The sequence below is a fragment of the Rhizoctonia solani genome, chromosome 9 (genome assembly GCF_016906535.1).
Source record: "Rhizoctonia solani chromosome 9, complete sequence".
Taxonomy (NCBI): Eukaryota; Fungi; Basidiomycota; class Agaricomycetes; order Cantharellales; family Ceratobasidiaceae; genus Rhizoctonia; species Rhizoctonia solani.
Genome location: NC_057378.1, coordinates 1,899,584 through 1,916,915, shown reverse-complemented (window position 1 = coordinate 1,916,915; position 17,332 = coordinate 1,899,584). Strand labels below are relative to the sequence as shown.

The 17,332-nt window shown below is 47.7% G+C and overlaps 5 protein-coding genes across 5 annotated transcripts; 2 read left to right on the top strand and 3 right to left on the bottom strand.

Moving 5' to 3' along the window:
• Window positions 1-2,216: 2,216 nt before the first annotated feature.
• On the bottom strand, window positions 2,217-6,622 carry RhiXN_08118 (Reverse transcriptase from transposon X-element protein; the record flags this gene model as incomplete). The annotated part of the gene is made up of 2 exons (XM_043327934.1): window positions 2,217-3,973; window positions 5,527-6,622. The coding sequence occupies 2 exons, from the start codon at window positions 6,620-6,622 to the stop codon at window positions 2,217-2,219; spliced, it is 2,853 nt and encodes a 950-aa protein (XP_043183319.1).
• A 424-nt stretch (window positions 6,623-7,046) lies between these two features.
• Window positions 7,047-9,119, bottom strand: RhiXN_08117 (RNA-directed DNA polymerase from mobile element jockey; the record flags this gene model as incomplete). The annotated part of the gene is made up of 1 exon (XM_043327933.1): window positions 7,047-9,119. One exon carries the CDS (start codon window positions 9,117-9,119, stop codon window positions 7,047-7,049), a length of 2,073 nt encoding a protein of 690 aa, XP_043183318.1.
• Window positions 9,120-9,596: 477 nt separating this feature from the next.
• RhiXN_08116 (endoplasmic reticulum membrane protein) lies at window positions 9,597-13,266 on the top strand (the record flags this gene model as incomplete). The annotated part of the gene is made up of 13 exons (XM_043327932.1): window positions 9,597-9,957; window positions 10,007-10,069; window positions 10,120-10,378; window positions 10,428-10,851; window positions 10,899-10,997; window positions 11,048-11,152; window positions 11,208-11,453; window positions 11,502-11,813; window positions 11,866-12,024; window positions 12,072-12,580; window positions 12,630-12,763; window positions 12,814-12,974; window positions 13,027-13,266. 13 exons carry the CDS (start codon window positions 9,597-9,599, stop codon window positions 13,264-13,266), a joined length of 3,072 nt encoding a protein of 1,023 aa, XP_043183317.1.
• Window positions 13,267-13,311: 45 nt separating this feature from the next.
• Window positions 13,312-13,605, bottom strand: RhiXN_08115 (lymphoid-specific helicase; the record flags this gene model as incomplete). The annotated part of the gene is made up of 2 exons (XM_043327931.1): window positions 13,312-13,350; window positions 13,405-13,605. The coding sequence occupies 2 exons, from the start codon at window positions 13,603-13,605 to the stop codon at window positions 13,312-13,314; spliced, it is 240 nt and encodes a 79-aa protein (XP_043183316.1).
• Window positions 13,606-15,802: 2,197 nt separating this feature from the next.
• RhiXN_08114 (Retrotransposable element Tf2 protein) lies at window positions 15,803-17,158 on the top strand (the record flags this gene model as incomplete). Its single annotated transcript, XM_043327930.1, has 1 exon — window positions 15,803-17,158. One exon carries the CDS (start codon window positions 15,803-15,805, stop codon window positions 17,156-17,158), a length of 1,356 nt encoding a protein of 451 aa, XP_043183315.1.
• Window positions 17,159-17,332: the final 174 nt, after the last annotated feature.

Sequence of the window (17,332 nt, the reverse complement as noted above, 5' to 3'; positions counted from 1 at the left end):
GCTGATGCCTCCTCAATGAATATGAGACAAGGTAAAATTGACTTGGGGTCTCCAAGCAATTTCCCTGCTGTATATATAGACAAGAGCACACTATCTACATGGTCTGTGCTCATGAGAAAAGAAGAGTCCGTGTGAAAAAGGGAAGCGTGCTGCGGGCTGCGCAGAAGCATGGATTTCTCCTAAGCGCCCTTGGCACGGCATCTTGGCGCGGCATCTTGGCATAGTAAGCGCCGAGATCACGTGATTGAAAAACATAAGATATAAAGTCCGTAAAAAATACTAAAAATATCAGAAAAATCGTGCGAGTCCAGTGGTATATGTAAGAAGGTTGTAACACCCCATTGCCTGGTCCCATTCTTGTCTGTAGCCTTTGGTGGCTTTGCAGCCAATCAACAAATGGAAAACATTTTTGTTCTGGGATTTGCAATGTGGGCATCTTGGTGAGTCGGCAAGTGTAGTGCGGAAGAGATATGTCAATGTTGGATAATGGCCGGTCCTAAGTTGCGTGAGCGTTGCATATTCCATTCTTGTGAGCGAGTCTGCCGCTTTCTTGAAGTTCATTGACAGGTATGTGTCATCTATAAGTTGTAACGCCTGTGTTTGCCTTGGATTCCCCTTGTCCTCAATCCAGTCTGCCCATTCTCCCTCCATCCTGCCTTGCATTCTTGTTTTGCTGCTGTGGGGTTCACCGGGATTGCTTTCTTCAGTGGTCCTGGAAGGAGGATGTTAGTGTTGTTACCTGGTGTTGCGGCAAGTTTTGCCACCACATCCGCTCTCTTGTTCCCATCCACCCCTTTGTGCCCCAGAATCCATCTCACCTTGAGTTTCACCCCTGGGTTGGCCTCCCGCGCCAGTCAAATACCCTTGTCCATGTGAGCATACAGGTAGCCAAGCTTGTCTGTGTGTCCTGCTTTAAGTGTGAGCAGTACCGCTTGGTTATCAATGAAGAAAATTGCCTCTCCAACTCCTCTCTTGCGTGCCAGCAATTCTAGGCCCAAAATGAGCCCAACTGTTATGTATCACACAATTTTGCATTCACAGCTCACCATCCACAATAATCTGTATATATCTGACTTTCTGATTTAATGGCCATTTGACTCCTATTTTCCATTATTCCTGTCATTACTCTATGTAACGCTCATATTGACTGTATGTGTTACATATCGTTCAATAGAGCTCCTTCCGCTCGTTCTAACGCTGCCTGTCACGTGCTCATACGATAAGATCCCATGGAGATATTAGCTTCACAAGATTCTATCTATGTGGCTCAAGTACCTTACTAATCATTATATTTGTATCTTTACATCTAGCTCATCACATGACTAGCTCTAACTTGGGAAATGAACCTTATTCCTAGCTTAGTTGAGTCATACCTCTCATGAGATTACTAAGGTCTTCCTTATTTAGTAATTTCTAGTGGCACTGCAAATCCTGCTTATGAGTCATTCTGCTTGCCACCAGAATGACTCACACTAATGACTCACTCTAAGTGCTCATTGGCTGCCAATCATTTCTTGATAGACTGAGTCATGTATTTAGATGTTTCTATTTTTAACTAATTGCAGTTCAACCCAAGAGCAGCCACATTCCATCCTAGTCATATCTGTGCCTTCCCACCCACCAATCAAAGTCTTAGGAAGCACAGTCCTAAGCAAGTCATACTCATACTCTGACTAGGTGAATGACTCAGTAACCTTGCCACTCTAGGGTATAAAAGGGGACTCTTGCATACCCTTGGAGGGCACCCCCCCCCACTTTACTCCACCTCACTGTTACTGTTGACTGTCACTCTTGGGTTTGGGCTTGCCCCCCTCAACTGTGTGATATATTGTGCCTCAAGATTTCAAATAACTTAAACTTGTATAAGTGGATCTCCCAAGTACCCATAGTGTGGAAAGGTTGTAGACCTGATACAGAGTTCTTAGGTTAAGTGAACAGAAGGCAATCATCCTTAAAGAAGGATATATACTAAGTAACCAGTTAGTTCCTGCAACTAGGAGTGAAACTTACATAACTATCTCTGCCAAAGGGAACCTGAGCCAGTACTCTTGCTCTTACAGAAATACTTACTAAGACACTTTACACTGAGAAAAGATATATCTGTAGTTGATTGTATTCAAGATAACTAGACCCAGAGAACCCTAAAGAAGCTACTTCTTTACTTAGCTTGGAAATTGGGAAATCTTCCAACACAGACTCTGCTCAGCACCAGAGTCTCAACCTCTTTTCCCCCAATTTACAACACCAACAACCTCTGCCTTGTACACCTCATGCTCCCTGTCCAATCCAACATATTTCCTTGCAACCACCTCCTCCTTTCCTTTGCATATGAGCACCGCTGCAGCTCCCACGTTACCTCCAACCATTGATCTGTCCAAAAAAATCTTTACTGTAGGTTTGAGTGTTGACTTGTCTGCAATGGCCTCATCCGTCCCCCCTGGCGCAACATAGGGATTGAGCAGCTTGAGGGCCAGGGGTAGGGTGTTGAATTGAGGGTTGGTTGCGTAATTGGCCGGGTTGACTCCTGTGTTGACTAGCAGTTTCCGGATTGTTGAGTGGTGAGTCTTGGATTTTTTGAGCGTTTTTGTTTTGGCGTTGATCTTGGCTTGTAGTGGGTGAGTCAAGGGAATGCCTGCAAGTTGGACTGCGGCTTGGTGGCTTGCCTTCCGTAGCTTGAGCTTGATGGGAAAAATACCTGCATGTGCTAGCACTGTGTTGGTAGGTGTGGTGCAGAGGGCTCCGGTGATTGCAAGGGCCACAATTCTTTGTGCGGACTGCAGGTGTTTAGTAAATCCTACTGCTCCTGTTCTCTTTTTGCCTTGTCCTTTTTTCCCTGTAGGCTCCCACCAAATATCAGCAGCATATGTCACTTTTGCAATAAAAACACTGTCATGTAGTCTCCTTGCAGACAAGGATTTGAGGCCATTTTGGACGTGACATACCCTTTTAACCATGTGTGCCCATTTTGTGGCCTTCCTCAATACCGCCAAGCATTGCTCTCCCCAGGTGAGTTTAGCATCAAAAATAACCCCTAAAAATTTGTGAGATGGCTTGGGTTTGACCTCAACTCCCCCAATAGTGACTGGACAGGGATCCACCCAGAGGTAACGGTTGAATTGAACAAGTGCAGTTTTTTCCAGAGCAAAATCCAAGGTGTGTGTTTGAGCCCATTTGAGAGCGCCACCTTTCCTTTCCATCATCCTTTTCAGCTTTGCATTTGCCTGTGTGAAATCAACGCCCTCTGCCAAGAAGGCAACGTCATCAATATATCCTACTGCCAGTTCACCTCTGGTGCTTTGGGCTACCTTAATCAGGTCACTGTTGTATATGAGGTAGAAAATGCACAAGAGCAGGCATCCTTGGTCAATCCCATGTTGGATTTCAAACGGCTTGGATTTGAAGTCATTGAATTTCATAGTTGTTCCTCTTCCCTCCAGTTTCCTAGCAGTCCAGTTGACTATAGCCAAGGGGATGCCAAGCTTCCGCATGTTGTGTGTGAGCATGGCAGGGCTTGCATTGGGAAAGGCCCTGGTTACGTCAAGGAAAAGCCCTGCAACCACTTTCTTCCTTCTCCATGCATCCTTGACAAATTGGTGGAGGAGGTGCATCAAGTTGGTGGTTGTGCGGCTGGCGTGGCCCCCAAAGTGGTGTGCCGGGAGTAGGTCATGGGTTTCAACTATGGTGTTCAGATGGTTAGCAATGCAGGCAGAGAGGATTTTTGATATGACATTGAGAAGGGCAATGGGTCTGTATGCCTTGGTGACTGTGTAGTCCGGGCGCCCTGGTTTTTGAAGGACCATTGTGGCGGATTTCTTCCATGTTTTGGGGTAATATTTGAGACGGAATGTGGCTTGGTAGTGTTGTAAATTGGGGGAAAAGAGGTTGAGACTCTGGTGCTGAGCAGAGTCTGTGTTGGAAGATTTCCCAATTTCCAAGCTAAGTAAAGAAGTAGCTTCTTTAGGGTTCTCTGGGTCTAGTTATCTTGAATACAATCAACTACAGATATATCTTTTCTCAGTGTAAAGTGTCTTAGTAAGTATTTCTGTAAGAGCAAGAGTACTGGCTCAGGTTCCCTTTGGCAGAGATAGTTATGTAAGTTTCACTCCTAGTTGCAGGAACTAACTGGTTACTTAGTGTCATAAACAGAGGAAAATAGAACTAGCCGGAATTGAACCAGCTTGACCACTAAGCCATAGAGCCCTATTATTCCTCTGCTGACAACCCATGATTACACCTGCTACCCCCCAAATTTGGGCTTGGGCCAGCATGCAACCACTTGTACTGGTCATGTGACCGTGTCCAGGACACTGCCCCCCTTTTTTGGGTGGGCGGCGCCCCTGTGAAAAGTTTTTCCCATGGTGGGAATAGAACTGGTGTCCTTCCAAGTTCTACCAAGTGTCATAAACAGAGGAAAATAGAACTAGCCGGAATTGAACCAGCTTGACCACTAAGCCATAGAGCCCTATTATTCCTCTGCTGACAACCCATGATTACACCTGCTACCCCCCAAATTTGGGCTTGGGCCAGCATGCAACCACTTGTACTGGTCATGTGACCGTGTCCAGGACACTTAGTATATATCCTTCTTTAAGGATGATCGCCTTCTGTTCACTTAACCTAAGAACTCTGTATCAGGTCTACAACCTTTCCACACTATGGGTACTTGGGAGATCCACTTATACAAGTTTAAGTTATTTGAAATCTTGAGGCACAATATATCACACAGTTGAGGGGGGCAAGCCCAAACCCAAGAGTGACAGTCAACAGTAACAGTGAGGTGGAGTAAAGTGGGGGGGGGTGCCCTCCAAGGGTATGCAAGAGTCCCCTTTTATACCCTAGAGTGGCAAGGTTACTGAGTCATTCACCTAGTCAGAGTATGAGTATGACTTGCTTAGGACTGTGCTTCCTAAGACTTTGATTGGTGGGTGGGAAGGCACAGATATGACTAGGATGGAATGTGGCTGCTCTTGGGTTGAACTGCAATTAGTTAAAAATAGAAACATCTAAATACATGACTCAGTCTATCAAGAAATGATTGGCAGCCAATGAGCACTTAGAGTGAGTCATTAGTGTGAGTCATTCTGGTGGCAAGCAGAATGACTCATAAGCAGGATTTGCAGTGCCACTAGAAATTACTAAATAAGGAAGACCTTAGTAATCTCATGAGAGGTATGACTCAACTAAGCTAGGAATAAGGTTCATTTCCCAAGTTAGAGCTAGTCATGTGATGAGCTAGATGTAAAGATACAAATATAATGATTAGTAAGGTACTTGAGCCACATAGATAGAATCTTGTGAAGCTAATATCTCCATGGGATCTTATCGTATGAGCACGTGACAGGCAGCGTTAGAACGAGCGGAAGGAGCTCTATTGAACGATATGTAACACATACAGTCAATATGAGCGTTACATAGAGTAATGACAGGAATAATGGAAAATAGGAGTCAAATGGCCATTAAATCAGAAAGTCAGATATATACAGATTATTGTGGATGGTGAGCTGTGAATGCAAAATTGTGTGATACATAACAGGTAGATTGGGAGCAGGTGTGGGACAAGGGCTGCGGCGTTGTTGACAAACACGCAGTTTGGGATGCTGTCTGGACCGGGGGCTTTGTTGGGTTTCAGCTCCCGTATAACCTCAAAGATCTCCTTTTTGGTGATTGGTTGGAATTCCTTGATTTCATCTGGGTACGCGTGGGTCAGGACGTTGATTGGTGGCGGTGTTGGGAAGAAGGTTTGATAGAGTGCCGCGCTCTTTTCCTCATTGGTTGAGAATAGGGTTGTTGAGCCGTTTGGAGCCGTGGCGCGCAGAGTCGGAATTTGCGCATTGCCAGCATTTTCTTCTTGACCTCTCATCCACTTGTATGCGTTCCATAGGGCTTTGGCTTCTGCCATGTCAATAAAGTCATTCCAGCACTTAGCTTTGGCGTTCTCAAGTGCAAGTTTGTATAGCTTTGACGCTAATTCAAGCTCTTGATGGATTGGGTCCTTGGGTGTATCCTCCCGGCGGCTGGCTTGATACCCTAGGTTGAATCTTTGGGCCCTGAGCTTGGAGAGCTCCTTGGTCCACCATTGCTTGCAGTATGAGGTGATTCTTGCATATGGGACTACGGCTTCTATTGTGTCTAGTATGGCCTTGGTTAGTGCATCAAGGCGTGCGTCAAACTCAGCTATGGTCTCTATAACTTCCGTCAAGAGCATCTTCAACTTCTCTGTGAGTAATTTATTGAACTTCTCCCAGTCGGTGTTGGTGAAGGATTGTCTGAGTGTTTCTTTGGCCTTCTCAAGGGTGAGGTCAAGCTTTGTGACAATGGGGAAATGATTGGTTGATACCGGTTGGCGGTCCGGGTAAGCTTTGCATTCAATAAGGTGGTTGTATAGGGAATCTGAAACAAAAACATTATCTAGGCGGGATAGCTTTTTTGATACCAAATGTTTATGTGTTGGGGTGAATTCTGGCAGCGCCATCTTGAGCAAGCATTCTTCCACGAGTTGAACTAGCGGTTTGGCGGCTTCTACATATTTGTCGGTGAGCAGGTGCTTGTTTCTTGGGTCGTCCCAGGCTGGGTGGTGGCGATTGAAGTCCCCCAGTAGGATTGTTGAGGTATTTTGTGGCATGTCACGTAGGTGCGCGTCAAGTATTAGTAGGGTATTGTTGTGTTTGCAATCATTATAGACATTAATAATTTGTACATTACCGACTTGCAATTTAAATTCGACAATAGTGACGTCAGGGGAGGAAATCTCCACCCTCTTCCAGCAATTAGTCAAAATTTTCTTGCTGACCAGCAGTAGCAAGCGGGATCGGTTCTGATTGTCTTTTAGATGGTTAGTAGGTAATACAGTCTCCCACATGTGCGTGATACTAATGGGATTTTTGTTTCTTGCAATCGGCGGTTCTTGAATTGCTATCACGTCCCAGTTGGATGGCAATAATTTATTAATTATGTTGTCAATGGCATGTTTCAAAGTGTTTGCGTTGATTTGATAAATGTTGATATTGGCCCGGGGTTCTACATTCGATGCGTTGGTAGGTCGTAATCTAGACATTCGTAGATTCTACGGCGGGGTTGGCCAGGGGAGCTGGGGCAACGTCAGTAATTAGCACCGTGGGGATAGGGTCAGTCTCATTAGTAGGTGGGCCAGGGATGATGGGACGGCAAGGTGAGTAACGCGGGGGAATGGGTGAAGTGAAAGGGAGCGTAGTCTGTATCAAATTGGTAGGTGTGCTCGGTTGGGCATGTCCCAAAGCTCGACTGCCAGGGCGATTGACCGGCAACTGGGTGCCTGTTGAGGAAGCGGTAGCGGCCCTAGGTTGTCTCCCGCCGTTTTTCCGTCCATTCTGTTGAATAAAGTCGGTGATGGGTGCGGAGCGGCAAGTCTGGGTGGGTCGTTTTGACAAGTTGGAGGCCGGGGCCCAGGTCCATTGCTCATCCGTAACATAATATTTGTAGTGCCGGTCGGCTGTGTGCATAGAACGTGAGTTATTAGGAATAAAATACTTAGGACAGTTGTTGCGGTCCCAAGTGGCGTGACCAGCCTCGTTGCAGGTGACACAGTGAGGGTTTGCTGTCCTGTTGCATTTGTCAGTTTGGTGATTCTGGGCGCACGTACCACACGTTTTGTGATGTTGTGGGCATTCAGCCGATTTGTGACCTGGTCTTTGACATTTGAAGCAGCGGAAGCTGTCGGTGTTGTACTTGGACAAGTGCACAAATTCGTGCTCAATGAGTCTCGGTTCTTTAATGAAGGCATTAGCTGATGATTTAGTGCGGAACTCAGCTACTATATGCGCGTGTCGCTGGTTGGGGGATCGTTGTGCGGGGTTTTTGATCCATTTGAGTCCAACCAGCTCTCCCTCCACTAGTCCATTGTCTTTCTCAATACGCCTTGGTAGCTTGGGGTTGCCCAGGTTTGTGTTGATCGAGACCTTCTCAATGACTACCTTGAATTTACGTGGGATGATTTTCGTAGTGATGCCGAGAACCTCCGTGAAACGTTCCGCAATGTCTGGTTGGTCTAAGAATTTCTTCGATTTGATCGAGTTCATTAAGATGAGTACTCCTCCTCTCGGCAGCTTGGTGACCTTGTCGCAATGGAGGACGCCAACTTCCTCGATGTTGTAGAGAGATTCGGCGGTTAGGTCTTGAAGCGCCTTGTCAATTTTCTCCGTTAGTTCCTTTTCGGTGAGGTCGGTGTGGCCGTTCGCTCCTACATCATCTGCGTCAAGCATGAGCTGACGGTCCCTCTTCTCTTCACTGCCCCTCAAGCGGTCGAGGGCTTGCTGTTGTTGGATATCCCTCTCAGGTTGAGAAACCGAAGGGGGTAGTGCCGCAGCGTCTGCATAGGAGCGTGGGGGAGGGCCGGGGTAGGGGTAGTGGTTCGGGTCTCCCGCCGTGTTAGTGTATAGAGGGTTAAACGGGTAGGGATTACCCATTGGGCCAAGGGAGTTAGCAATATCTTCCCTTGCCAACTGCCTATCCATTATCATTTCATCTGCCGCTCTCTCAATCGCGTCCTTCAACTGCCCCATCTTCCCCTTAGTCTCTTCACTTTTGTCTTCTACCGCCAACTGTAGCTTGGACACTGTCTCCTTGAGAGACGTCAGATCTTCTGTAGCTTTGAGCCAGATATTCTTCGCCTCGATTACTCGAGAGATTTCCTCCGCCAATGCGGTTTTGGCTTTATCGAGACTCTGGCGCACCTCTTCTGTCTCCATTTCAGCCTTTGCTTTTCCTAATTCCTGAGCTCGCTTGACTTCTTCCATCACGAGTGTGACTGTTTGTTGAGCTATGAATTCGGTTGTGTACTTCTGGCCTACGAGAGCCAGAGCGCGGACTCTGGCCCGGAGGGTGTCCTCTGTAAGTTTGGTATCGCTTGCCGTGTTGAGGAGGGCGACCGAGATTAAGTCGAAGGTAACTCGAGATTCCTTGTCGAGGATGCCTTCCGATTCGAGGTATGTTTCAGCATTTGCAGGTTCGATTTTCACCATTTGGGCTGTTGCGGGTTGCGGTTGTGCCGTGTTGATGGATGTAGTATTGAGAGGCGAGAGACTCGGTTTCCGAGCGACAGCTCCTGTGTTCGGGGGTTTGCGACCTTGCGAGGACGCAGACATGGAAAAACGTGGTAAGCGTGAGGAGAAAGAGAGCCTAGAAGCCAGATTTCGTGTATTGTTATCAGAGAAAAGCTAGAAAAGACACAGAAAGACGAAAACGACGAGGAAAAAAGGCCAGCGGAGCAGGTATGCCTAAATTGCAAATTGTCGCTGGTGGTGGTCGTCCGAGTCTTCGATAGAACTATAGGCCCAAGGGTGGTATTTATATTGGCTCATGAATGAGCGTTTAATTATATGTTACGTTCAAAAAGTACACATCGAGCAAGGCAGAAAAAGATTTCTGAGAACCTGATAGCAACCGATCAGGCTCGAGAAATCGGGCTCATGATGGCCACAGCAGTGCATACATTTGAGGAATTCATAAGTGTTACCCTACGAAGGCCTTAGCAGGGGCCAACAAGCTTTAATGAATTTAAAACTAAGCTGATCGTACCAAGAAAGCTCCCCGGTTTACGTCCTCAATCCTGCCGTGAATTTATGAATACGCTCAAGTCCCAACTCAGGTGGCCAGATCTGGTTCGACGGCGCTTAACTCACTGGCATCCCACGACGTGTCAGGGTCCAGTCATTCGTCACCATTCCTCGACGATGCGGCTCCGGTCGAGCGCGTTCCTATGGCTCTGGGCTCTACGATATGTATCGGCACTCGAGGAATCAGAGGCAGGAGTCATAGACTGGCACAAGGAGCTTGTCGGAGTCCCTTTGACTGACTCTACGAAAGCATTGCCGATGTTTATTCGGTCAGACCCCAGCTCACCCACAAAGAAAACCGGAATGGCAGTTGCGACGAAGAGCAACGTGCTTGCCGTGTTAAACCCTGGGAGCACAGGGAATGTTGGTCTGTGCTATTTTTATGATGACATCTGAGTTGTGCTCATTTCGTTCAGTGTGGCGAAGGAAGTTTGACCAATCTGAGGGTCGGATACTGCAGTACAAGACTCACCGCGATGGTACGTCTCTTTCCAATGCAACCGTGACTCGACGCCAATATAACTCGTAGCCCTGGTCTCTATCTCCGGGCCTGGGGGGTCACACGTCCGATTATTTGAAGCATTTACCGGAAGCCTGCTTTGGGAACGCCAGCTGCACTCGCCGTCGCTGGGGCGCTTACTCGAACCTGCCAATTTCGGGGTAGACGTTACGTTCTGGCACGAACTGAGCGATATCGACGCGTATGTTCTCACCAATGGGCACACAGTCAGTCGATTGGAGGGAAAGTCAGGAAAGACAGTTTGGAGCTGGAACACAGATGATATTAGGTGTGAAATACCCAGTCGAGCTATTTATGACCGCTAACAGGTTTACTAGTACCCTCTTGACACGTGTCGTTCTCTCATCGACATCTATACATACCGTTGGTCTGACTAAAACCGATTCTTATGCCCTGACGATCACCACACTGGACCGCCAAACTGGCGCTCTGGTTTCCCAGTCCCAAATACCTTCGCAAATCACACGTGGAATGCGAGACGTGTTTGTGCTCAATACTCGTGATACAAAAGCGCCTGCTGTGGTGTGGTTCGAGAAGCACGATGGAACATTACACTCGGCTGTATTGGATTCGAATATCTTATCGCACGAAATCGCATCGACCAAGATCAGGTTTGCCAAGGTGCACGATGTGCAACTTGACAGTGAAGGGTTGTTTGTTGCCGAGACCAAAGATGAGCTTCCGTATGTATTTGGTATATATTCGACTGGGCTGAAGCAAGAATGGGATTTCGATGATTCGGTTCGTCGTCTGCGTTCTTGTCTTAGTTGATCTCACCTTTGTGCTAGGCTGTCTCCAAGAGTGAAACTCCATCGTTGTTTAGCGGGTCACTTGATCGAGAGGGAAATGCATACATTGCTCGCGTATTTTGGTCTCTCAGTACCGGCGTGAGTCCCCCCACACATATTTTCCTCATTTCCACTAAGCTCGTCTTTAGCTTGCCCATATTCACACGTACGCTGCTCATGGATCTGAAGGAAAAGGAATCAGCACTGGCGCCACCTTCCCCTTCAATACTGCTGAACACGGGGTGATTTTGCACGTATGTCTGCTATCAGATTATTCAAACGCATAAAGCGACTCACGTGTATGCACAGTGTGCCATTGACGCGTTCATGCCTCACTCTTATAGCATTCAACACCGCATGCTTTTGACTACATCGACTGGAGCAGTTCAACTCTGGCAACTACACGATCTTCAATGGACGCGCGACGAAGCGTTGACTGATATCAAAGTGGCCGCGCTCGTAGATCTCCCGGAGCGTAAGATTGCGGAAGAGATTGCGTCATCCGAGCATCGAGGGTTCTTGGAAAGGCTGATTTTTCATATCGTTGCTGCCCAGGTACGCAGTTCATTTTCTCGTGTACTCGTAGACTTATATTCTCCGTAGAACCTCCCTCAATATATTGCTCAGTTCTCGAAACGCTTTGCTACAGGGACGTACACTATCACTCCCGGTTCTTCCTCATCTCTCGACCGCGACCCATTCGGATTCCGTAAAGTGCTCGTCGTAGCTACGGGCTATGGTACGCTTCTCGGAGTTGACACGGCGCAAGGAAACGTAGTTTGGCGCAAAATCATCGGCGTTAGTTCGACCGGCCCAGCAGACGTGATTCCGTTCAAGATGTTTGTGACCAAGAGCGCGGTAGAAGGACCCGATCCAGAAGTCGTACTCGTCGCAGAGAAGAAGTTGCGCGGAAAAGTATGATTTTTTTCCGCGTGTATTGAATGAGCGCTAATATCCGGCTTGGCAGAAAACAAAGACCTCGGTGGTGTTCCATTTCGCGGCGCTCACCGGACGTTGGGTTTCTGGCGGTGCTGCAGGGATCCAGGTCTCGGAGACCGAGGTTGCGGAGGCGTTCATTCTTCCTGGACAATCGAGCACAATCGGGATCGTCTCGGCGGACGGAAAGGTGAGTTTAACTACGTAATTACTTCGACCGCGCTCATACTCTCACAGGTGCACGTTTACCCCAAATCTCAACCTACAGTCGACGGAGCTTCTCAGTTATACTTTACTCGTGCTATTGGATCTGAGTTACGCGGCTTTGCTCTCGAATCTGACCTATCTACCCCTGCGATTGAAACATGGAAGAAAGCGTTCACGTTGCCGGCCACCTTCCCCAATACCGCTGCTTCCCGCCTCGAAGTCATCCACCGCTCACTATCTCCAATCGCATCGTACGGAAAGGTTATGGGAGACCGGACGACATTGTACAAGTACCTCAACCCAAACGTCGCGGCCGTCCTCGCTGCGGATTGTGCCGTGCGAGTCGTCGATCTCGTTTCCGGAGCGATTGTTTTTGATTCGGGCGCTCTCCCTGCACCATGTATACCCCCCAAAGTCGCATTTGTGGAGAACTGGCTGGTTTATGCTCATGAGGTGGGTGGGAACTCGACGGACAAGGGGACCAAGGTCGTTTCTGTGGAGTTGTACGAGGGTCTAGGAAAGGACGATAAAACTAATAGGTTGGTAGTGTTCTTGACAATTGTGGGCAGTGTTAACATATGATGATAGCGTTGAGTCTTCGAGTTTTTCGGAGAAGAGCGTCAAACTGCATGCGATACAACAATCATTCCTATTTCCATATCCTATTGTGGCACTTGGTGCGACCAGTACCAAGTTTGGAATTTCTACCAAGGGGCTTATGAGTAAGTTTATATTGCTCTAGACATAGGTTTCTAACTGACGGGAATGTCAGTGGCCACGTCCAAAAATCAAATTTACCATCTCCACCGACGTATTCTTGACCCCCGTCGCCCTCTCCAAAAACCGACGGCTCAAGATCAGGAAGAGATGCTCTTCCAGTACGAGCCTGTTCTTCCACCCGACACACGGCGTATCGTTACGCATAAAAATCAAGTGAGTTCTTGTCCTCATTCTACGTATTCTAACTACTGACATCACCCGCCAGGTCTTGGGGACAAAACACATCATTGGGGCTCCGACCCTACTCGAGTCTACGTCCTGCGTTCTCGCATATGGTCTCGACCTATTCCACACCCGAGTCACTCCATCCGGAACATTCGATCTCTTGGGTGCTGGGTTCAACAAGCTACAGCTGTTGTTGACGATTGTAGGGTTGAGTGTGGCGATTGTGGTTGTGCGGCCGCTTGTTGCGAGGAAGCAGTTGCATGCGGTGTGGTATCAGTGAAATTCTTGTATGTTTTGGATAGAAGTGTGCAGTAGATCCATCGATTCAACAGTGCTCCAAGGCTTTGCAGTGAGTTAACCATTGCTATACATGATCAAATTTAATGTGAATCTCCATCAATGCGAGAATTGCACGAACCTGAACCGTCTTAAAATGGGAGAAAATCAAGACTATATGACCTCCCTTTAGCAGTTCATCCGACATGAGTTTCAGGAGCAGTATCTTTCCACCTTTCACAACCAGCCAATCGTCGACAACAGATTCATCCGAATCGGGCTTCATGGCCAGTCGAACAGATATGGGTGGGAGCAGACTTTGCGGAGTCGTGTAGAAAGACATAGAATGTAATGGAATGTTCTGTGATCGAATCAAGTGGGTGACTCACCCAATGTATGCGCAGTACGCGCAAGCGTACGCGTAAGTCATACCTGTAGAGTATATAAGGGCCTTGTTCAAGCCCCGAATACTCATCTCATCCCACTCTTGTATTTACTCAGTCATTACCTGTCTTCTGATCCACTATTTTTATACAGAGATCGGATTCGTATTTGTAGAAAGAAGTAAATTGTATATAGAAACAAATATATATTAATGGTTTAACTAATTACAAAGTATGAACGAGAGTGAGAGTTAGAGAGAATAGGATGAGTCGTTAGGAGGCAGAACAAGCCCCCCCTTATATACGCGTGAACAAACCAGTCGAGTCACTTATAGGGGTGACGCGTACTTACTGCGCTTTACTGCGCATATAGCTTATTGGTTGATTCACGCTGACTCAATTACATGGAAGATACTAGATTGTTCTAGTATATACAAGTTATTTCTACACTCCCCCTTAATCAAGTCACACATTTACAGATATACATATTTATTCAATTCATTTGTTACAGTTCACGTTTTCAGTTTGTACAGCTATTTTGTACTATAATTGAAATTGCTTCTTTCTATTCAATTTCATTCTCCTTAGTTTCCTCCAGCTGTTTGCCTAGTATCAATTGCATAAGGTATCTAAATTGAGGAGCGGCTAATACTTTAGTAAAAGCATTGGCCAAGTTCTCATTAGTTTGTACGTACAGTGTAGTTACCTTACGTTTCTCAATTATGTCTTGCATGAAGTGGTGTCAAATATCAATGTGTTTTGATTGTCCGTGAAATTGCAATTTGGCAGACAGAGCAAGAGCAGCAAGATTATCTGAAAGAATTAAGGTTGGATTGTCAGTAGTGAAGTTGAGTTCTTCAAACAATTGATGCATCCATAAAGCTTGAGTACATGCGTGAGATAACAACATGTATTTGGCTTCCATTGTCAATAGAGCAACAGTGGCCTGCTTCTTAGCTGACCAAGAAATAGCAGTGCCGCCTAATAGAAAGACATGACCAGAGATTGACTTATGATTGAGTAAATTGCTTCCCCAGTTGGCATCAGAATAGCTGATTTTGTTGTAGACACACTCAATACCAGGGAATTTATTCCCATTTTCTCAAATTTAAACAAAGGCAAACAGACAACATTTTTGATCACGTGACATTGGCGCTTATACCATACACTAAAAGCACCAAGCCACGTCCCCCTTTGCGCTTACTCAGCACATGCAGCCACCTCCACCTATGACGTCATCATGACACGTCAGTGACCACGTATGCATGAGTAAGGCCAACTGCGGAGCGGGGTTCTTATTGGTTATGATATTTGATATGATGTATTTGTAAATAGCACTTCCATAGAATATATAAGGAGGCTGACCGACCATGGTAACACCCAGGTCAATTACCTCTTGTTGCATCCACTCAGTGTACAAGGGCCTTACAGCCCAGTAATTACTTAGTCAGCCACTTAGATAGTCTACACCGCCTTAAGCGGCTTGTTGTTACACTTAGATAGCTTGTCACCGCCTTAAGCGGACTTGTTGTCATAGGATAGCTGCTTGTTGCCATAGATAGGTTTGTCGTTGCCTTAAGCAACTTTCTCACTCTTGTACACTGCGGCCACAAGCACCATCCCCTCAACGTCCTAACAGACGTCTAGGACACTAGGTAATCAACCTTACGTTGGTTGCAAACCGTTCTGCACCCCCCACTAAGAATCAACAAACAAGAGAGCCTCCTGTACTAGTACAAGGGAAATCAGGTGATTGGACTCCCCTTTTGCTGTTAATAATCAAACCAGCGTTGGTCCCACCTAGTACCAAATTACTACAGGGCAGACAGGTCTTAATTGTCTGCATACCCCCGGTCACTGCACCCTCTACCTGCAACCTTAGACAGTTGATCCACCCGCTTGCAGAAACCCTGCTCCACATCACGCCTGCACAAGGCTGCTGATTGGCTGAAAGGACTGTCCAACGCTAGGTTGGTTGAGACAAAGGTTTAGCGTTTGAGTAGTAAAGCGCCTTATAAGTCCTGTTAAAGGCACCCCGGCTACACAGCCCCCATCATCCCCATTTTGCCCACCATTACCTCCCGCACCCCCTCCTGCGCTTCCTCCTGCGCCTCTCAGCGCACTGCTTCCCACCAAGGCTGCTTGTATCCCCATGAGATGGCAACCCGCTCCCGGAGCTCCGCTTGTCCCTTGTCCCCTCTCAATCAAGGAGAGTTGGGACCCACTCTTCCGGCAACCTCCGTTGAGTCAACAAGCCTTGAACCAGAGGTCTATGGGGAAATCTCCCTCAGCCAAGCAATCTCCCTTATCCTGGGATTGCAAAACCAAGTCCTCTGGCTCAAGCAGGAACTTGAGGAAACCAAGGAAGCAGCAAAGGAAGCACAAGACTGGATGGGAGCAGTTGACCAAGCCCTCACTTGCATTGAGGCTAGGGGTGGAGCCCCACACACACCAGAAGACCGGAAACCCCTGGCAGTCAAGGCCACGCCCAGGCCCCTACCCAAAACCAACACTTTTCCAGCGCCTAGTGCGCCCCTCATTGCCTGGGCTACCCCCTCCAAGGCTCTCCCTGCCTTTGCACAGCCAGCTCCCATCCGGGCTCCCCCGCGAGTCCATACTCCCGCTCCACCTTTGCCTATCCGCCTCCGTTCCCCCCAGCTCCCACAACCAGTGGCCCCTGTAGTTGCTTACCAAACCCCAGTCAAGGTAGATCACCCCGACGCCTATACTGGGAAAATTGGGAACAAAGCCCACCAATGGCTTACAAGGATGTTGGCATGGGTTTGTCTGAACCAGCGGATGTTCCCAACAGATCAGGAGGTCCTATCATTTCTCCTGATGAACATGAAGGATGTAGCAGGAGCCTGGGCTCATCCCCACCTCAACCAATTAGGGTCTCACAGGGCTCTAATCCAAACGGTCAACAAATTCAGGACAGAGTTCTTGGCTGCATTCGGTAACCTGGATGCCACGCCAGCCGCCAAGCAGCAAATTACACACCTCACTCAGACAGGAACCTGTGCTGAGTACATCACAAAATTCAGGACCATTGCCATGGACCTGGATTGGAACAACGCCGCCCTCCGGGGGCAATTTGCACAAGGCCTCCACTGGGAGGTCAGCCGTCTCATTGCCACTCAAGAACGGCGCCCCACCACCCTCCTCAAGCTACAGAATGTAGCCCTGGTCATCAACAATGCCCTCCGTGAAGAACGCGCCAGCCACCCACCAAAGGGTAATAAGCCTGGCACCTCCACCACTACCCCCAATAGGGGGGCAAGTACTGGCCAACAGGCCACAAAGCCAGGGCGCCTCTCCAGCAATCCCAACTTTGTCTCCAAGGAGGAACAAAACCGCCGCAGGGCTGAAGGCCTCTGCATCAAATGCAGAAAGGCGGGGCACAAATTTGCGGAATGCCGCACTGGCTGGAAAGCCACGCCTAAGGAGGAAGGCGCCAAAAAAGAAGCCGCCAAGATTGGCAAAGAGTCTGGACCTGAATTGGGAAAAGACTAAGGGTACCTGCTGCCGCGCGCAAGGACCCCAAGGACTCTGGCTCATGTATCAAAATTTGTAATATATCAAGTAGCTCCAATAGAATTTCCCCCCTCTTTACAATTTCAATCAAGCCAGAGAAACAAGCGGAACAATTAGAAGTCCTGATAGATTCAGGCGCCACATCCTCATTCT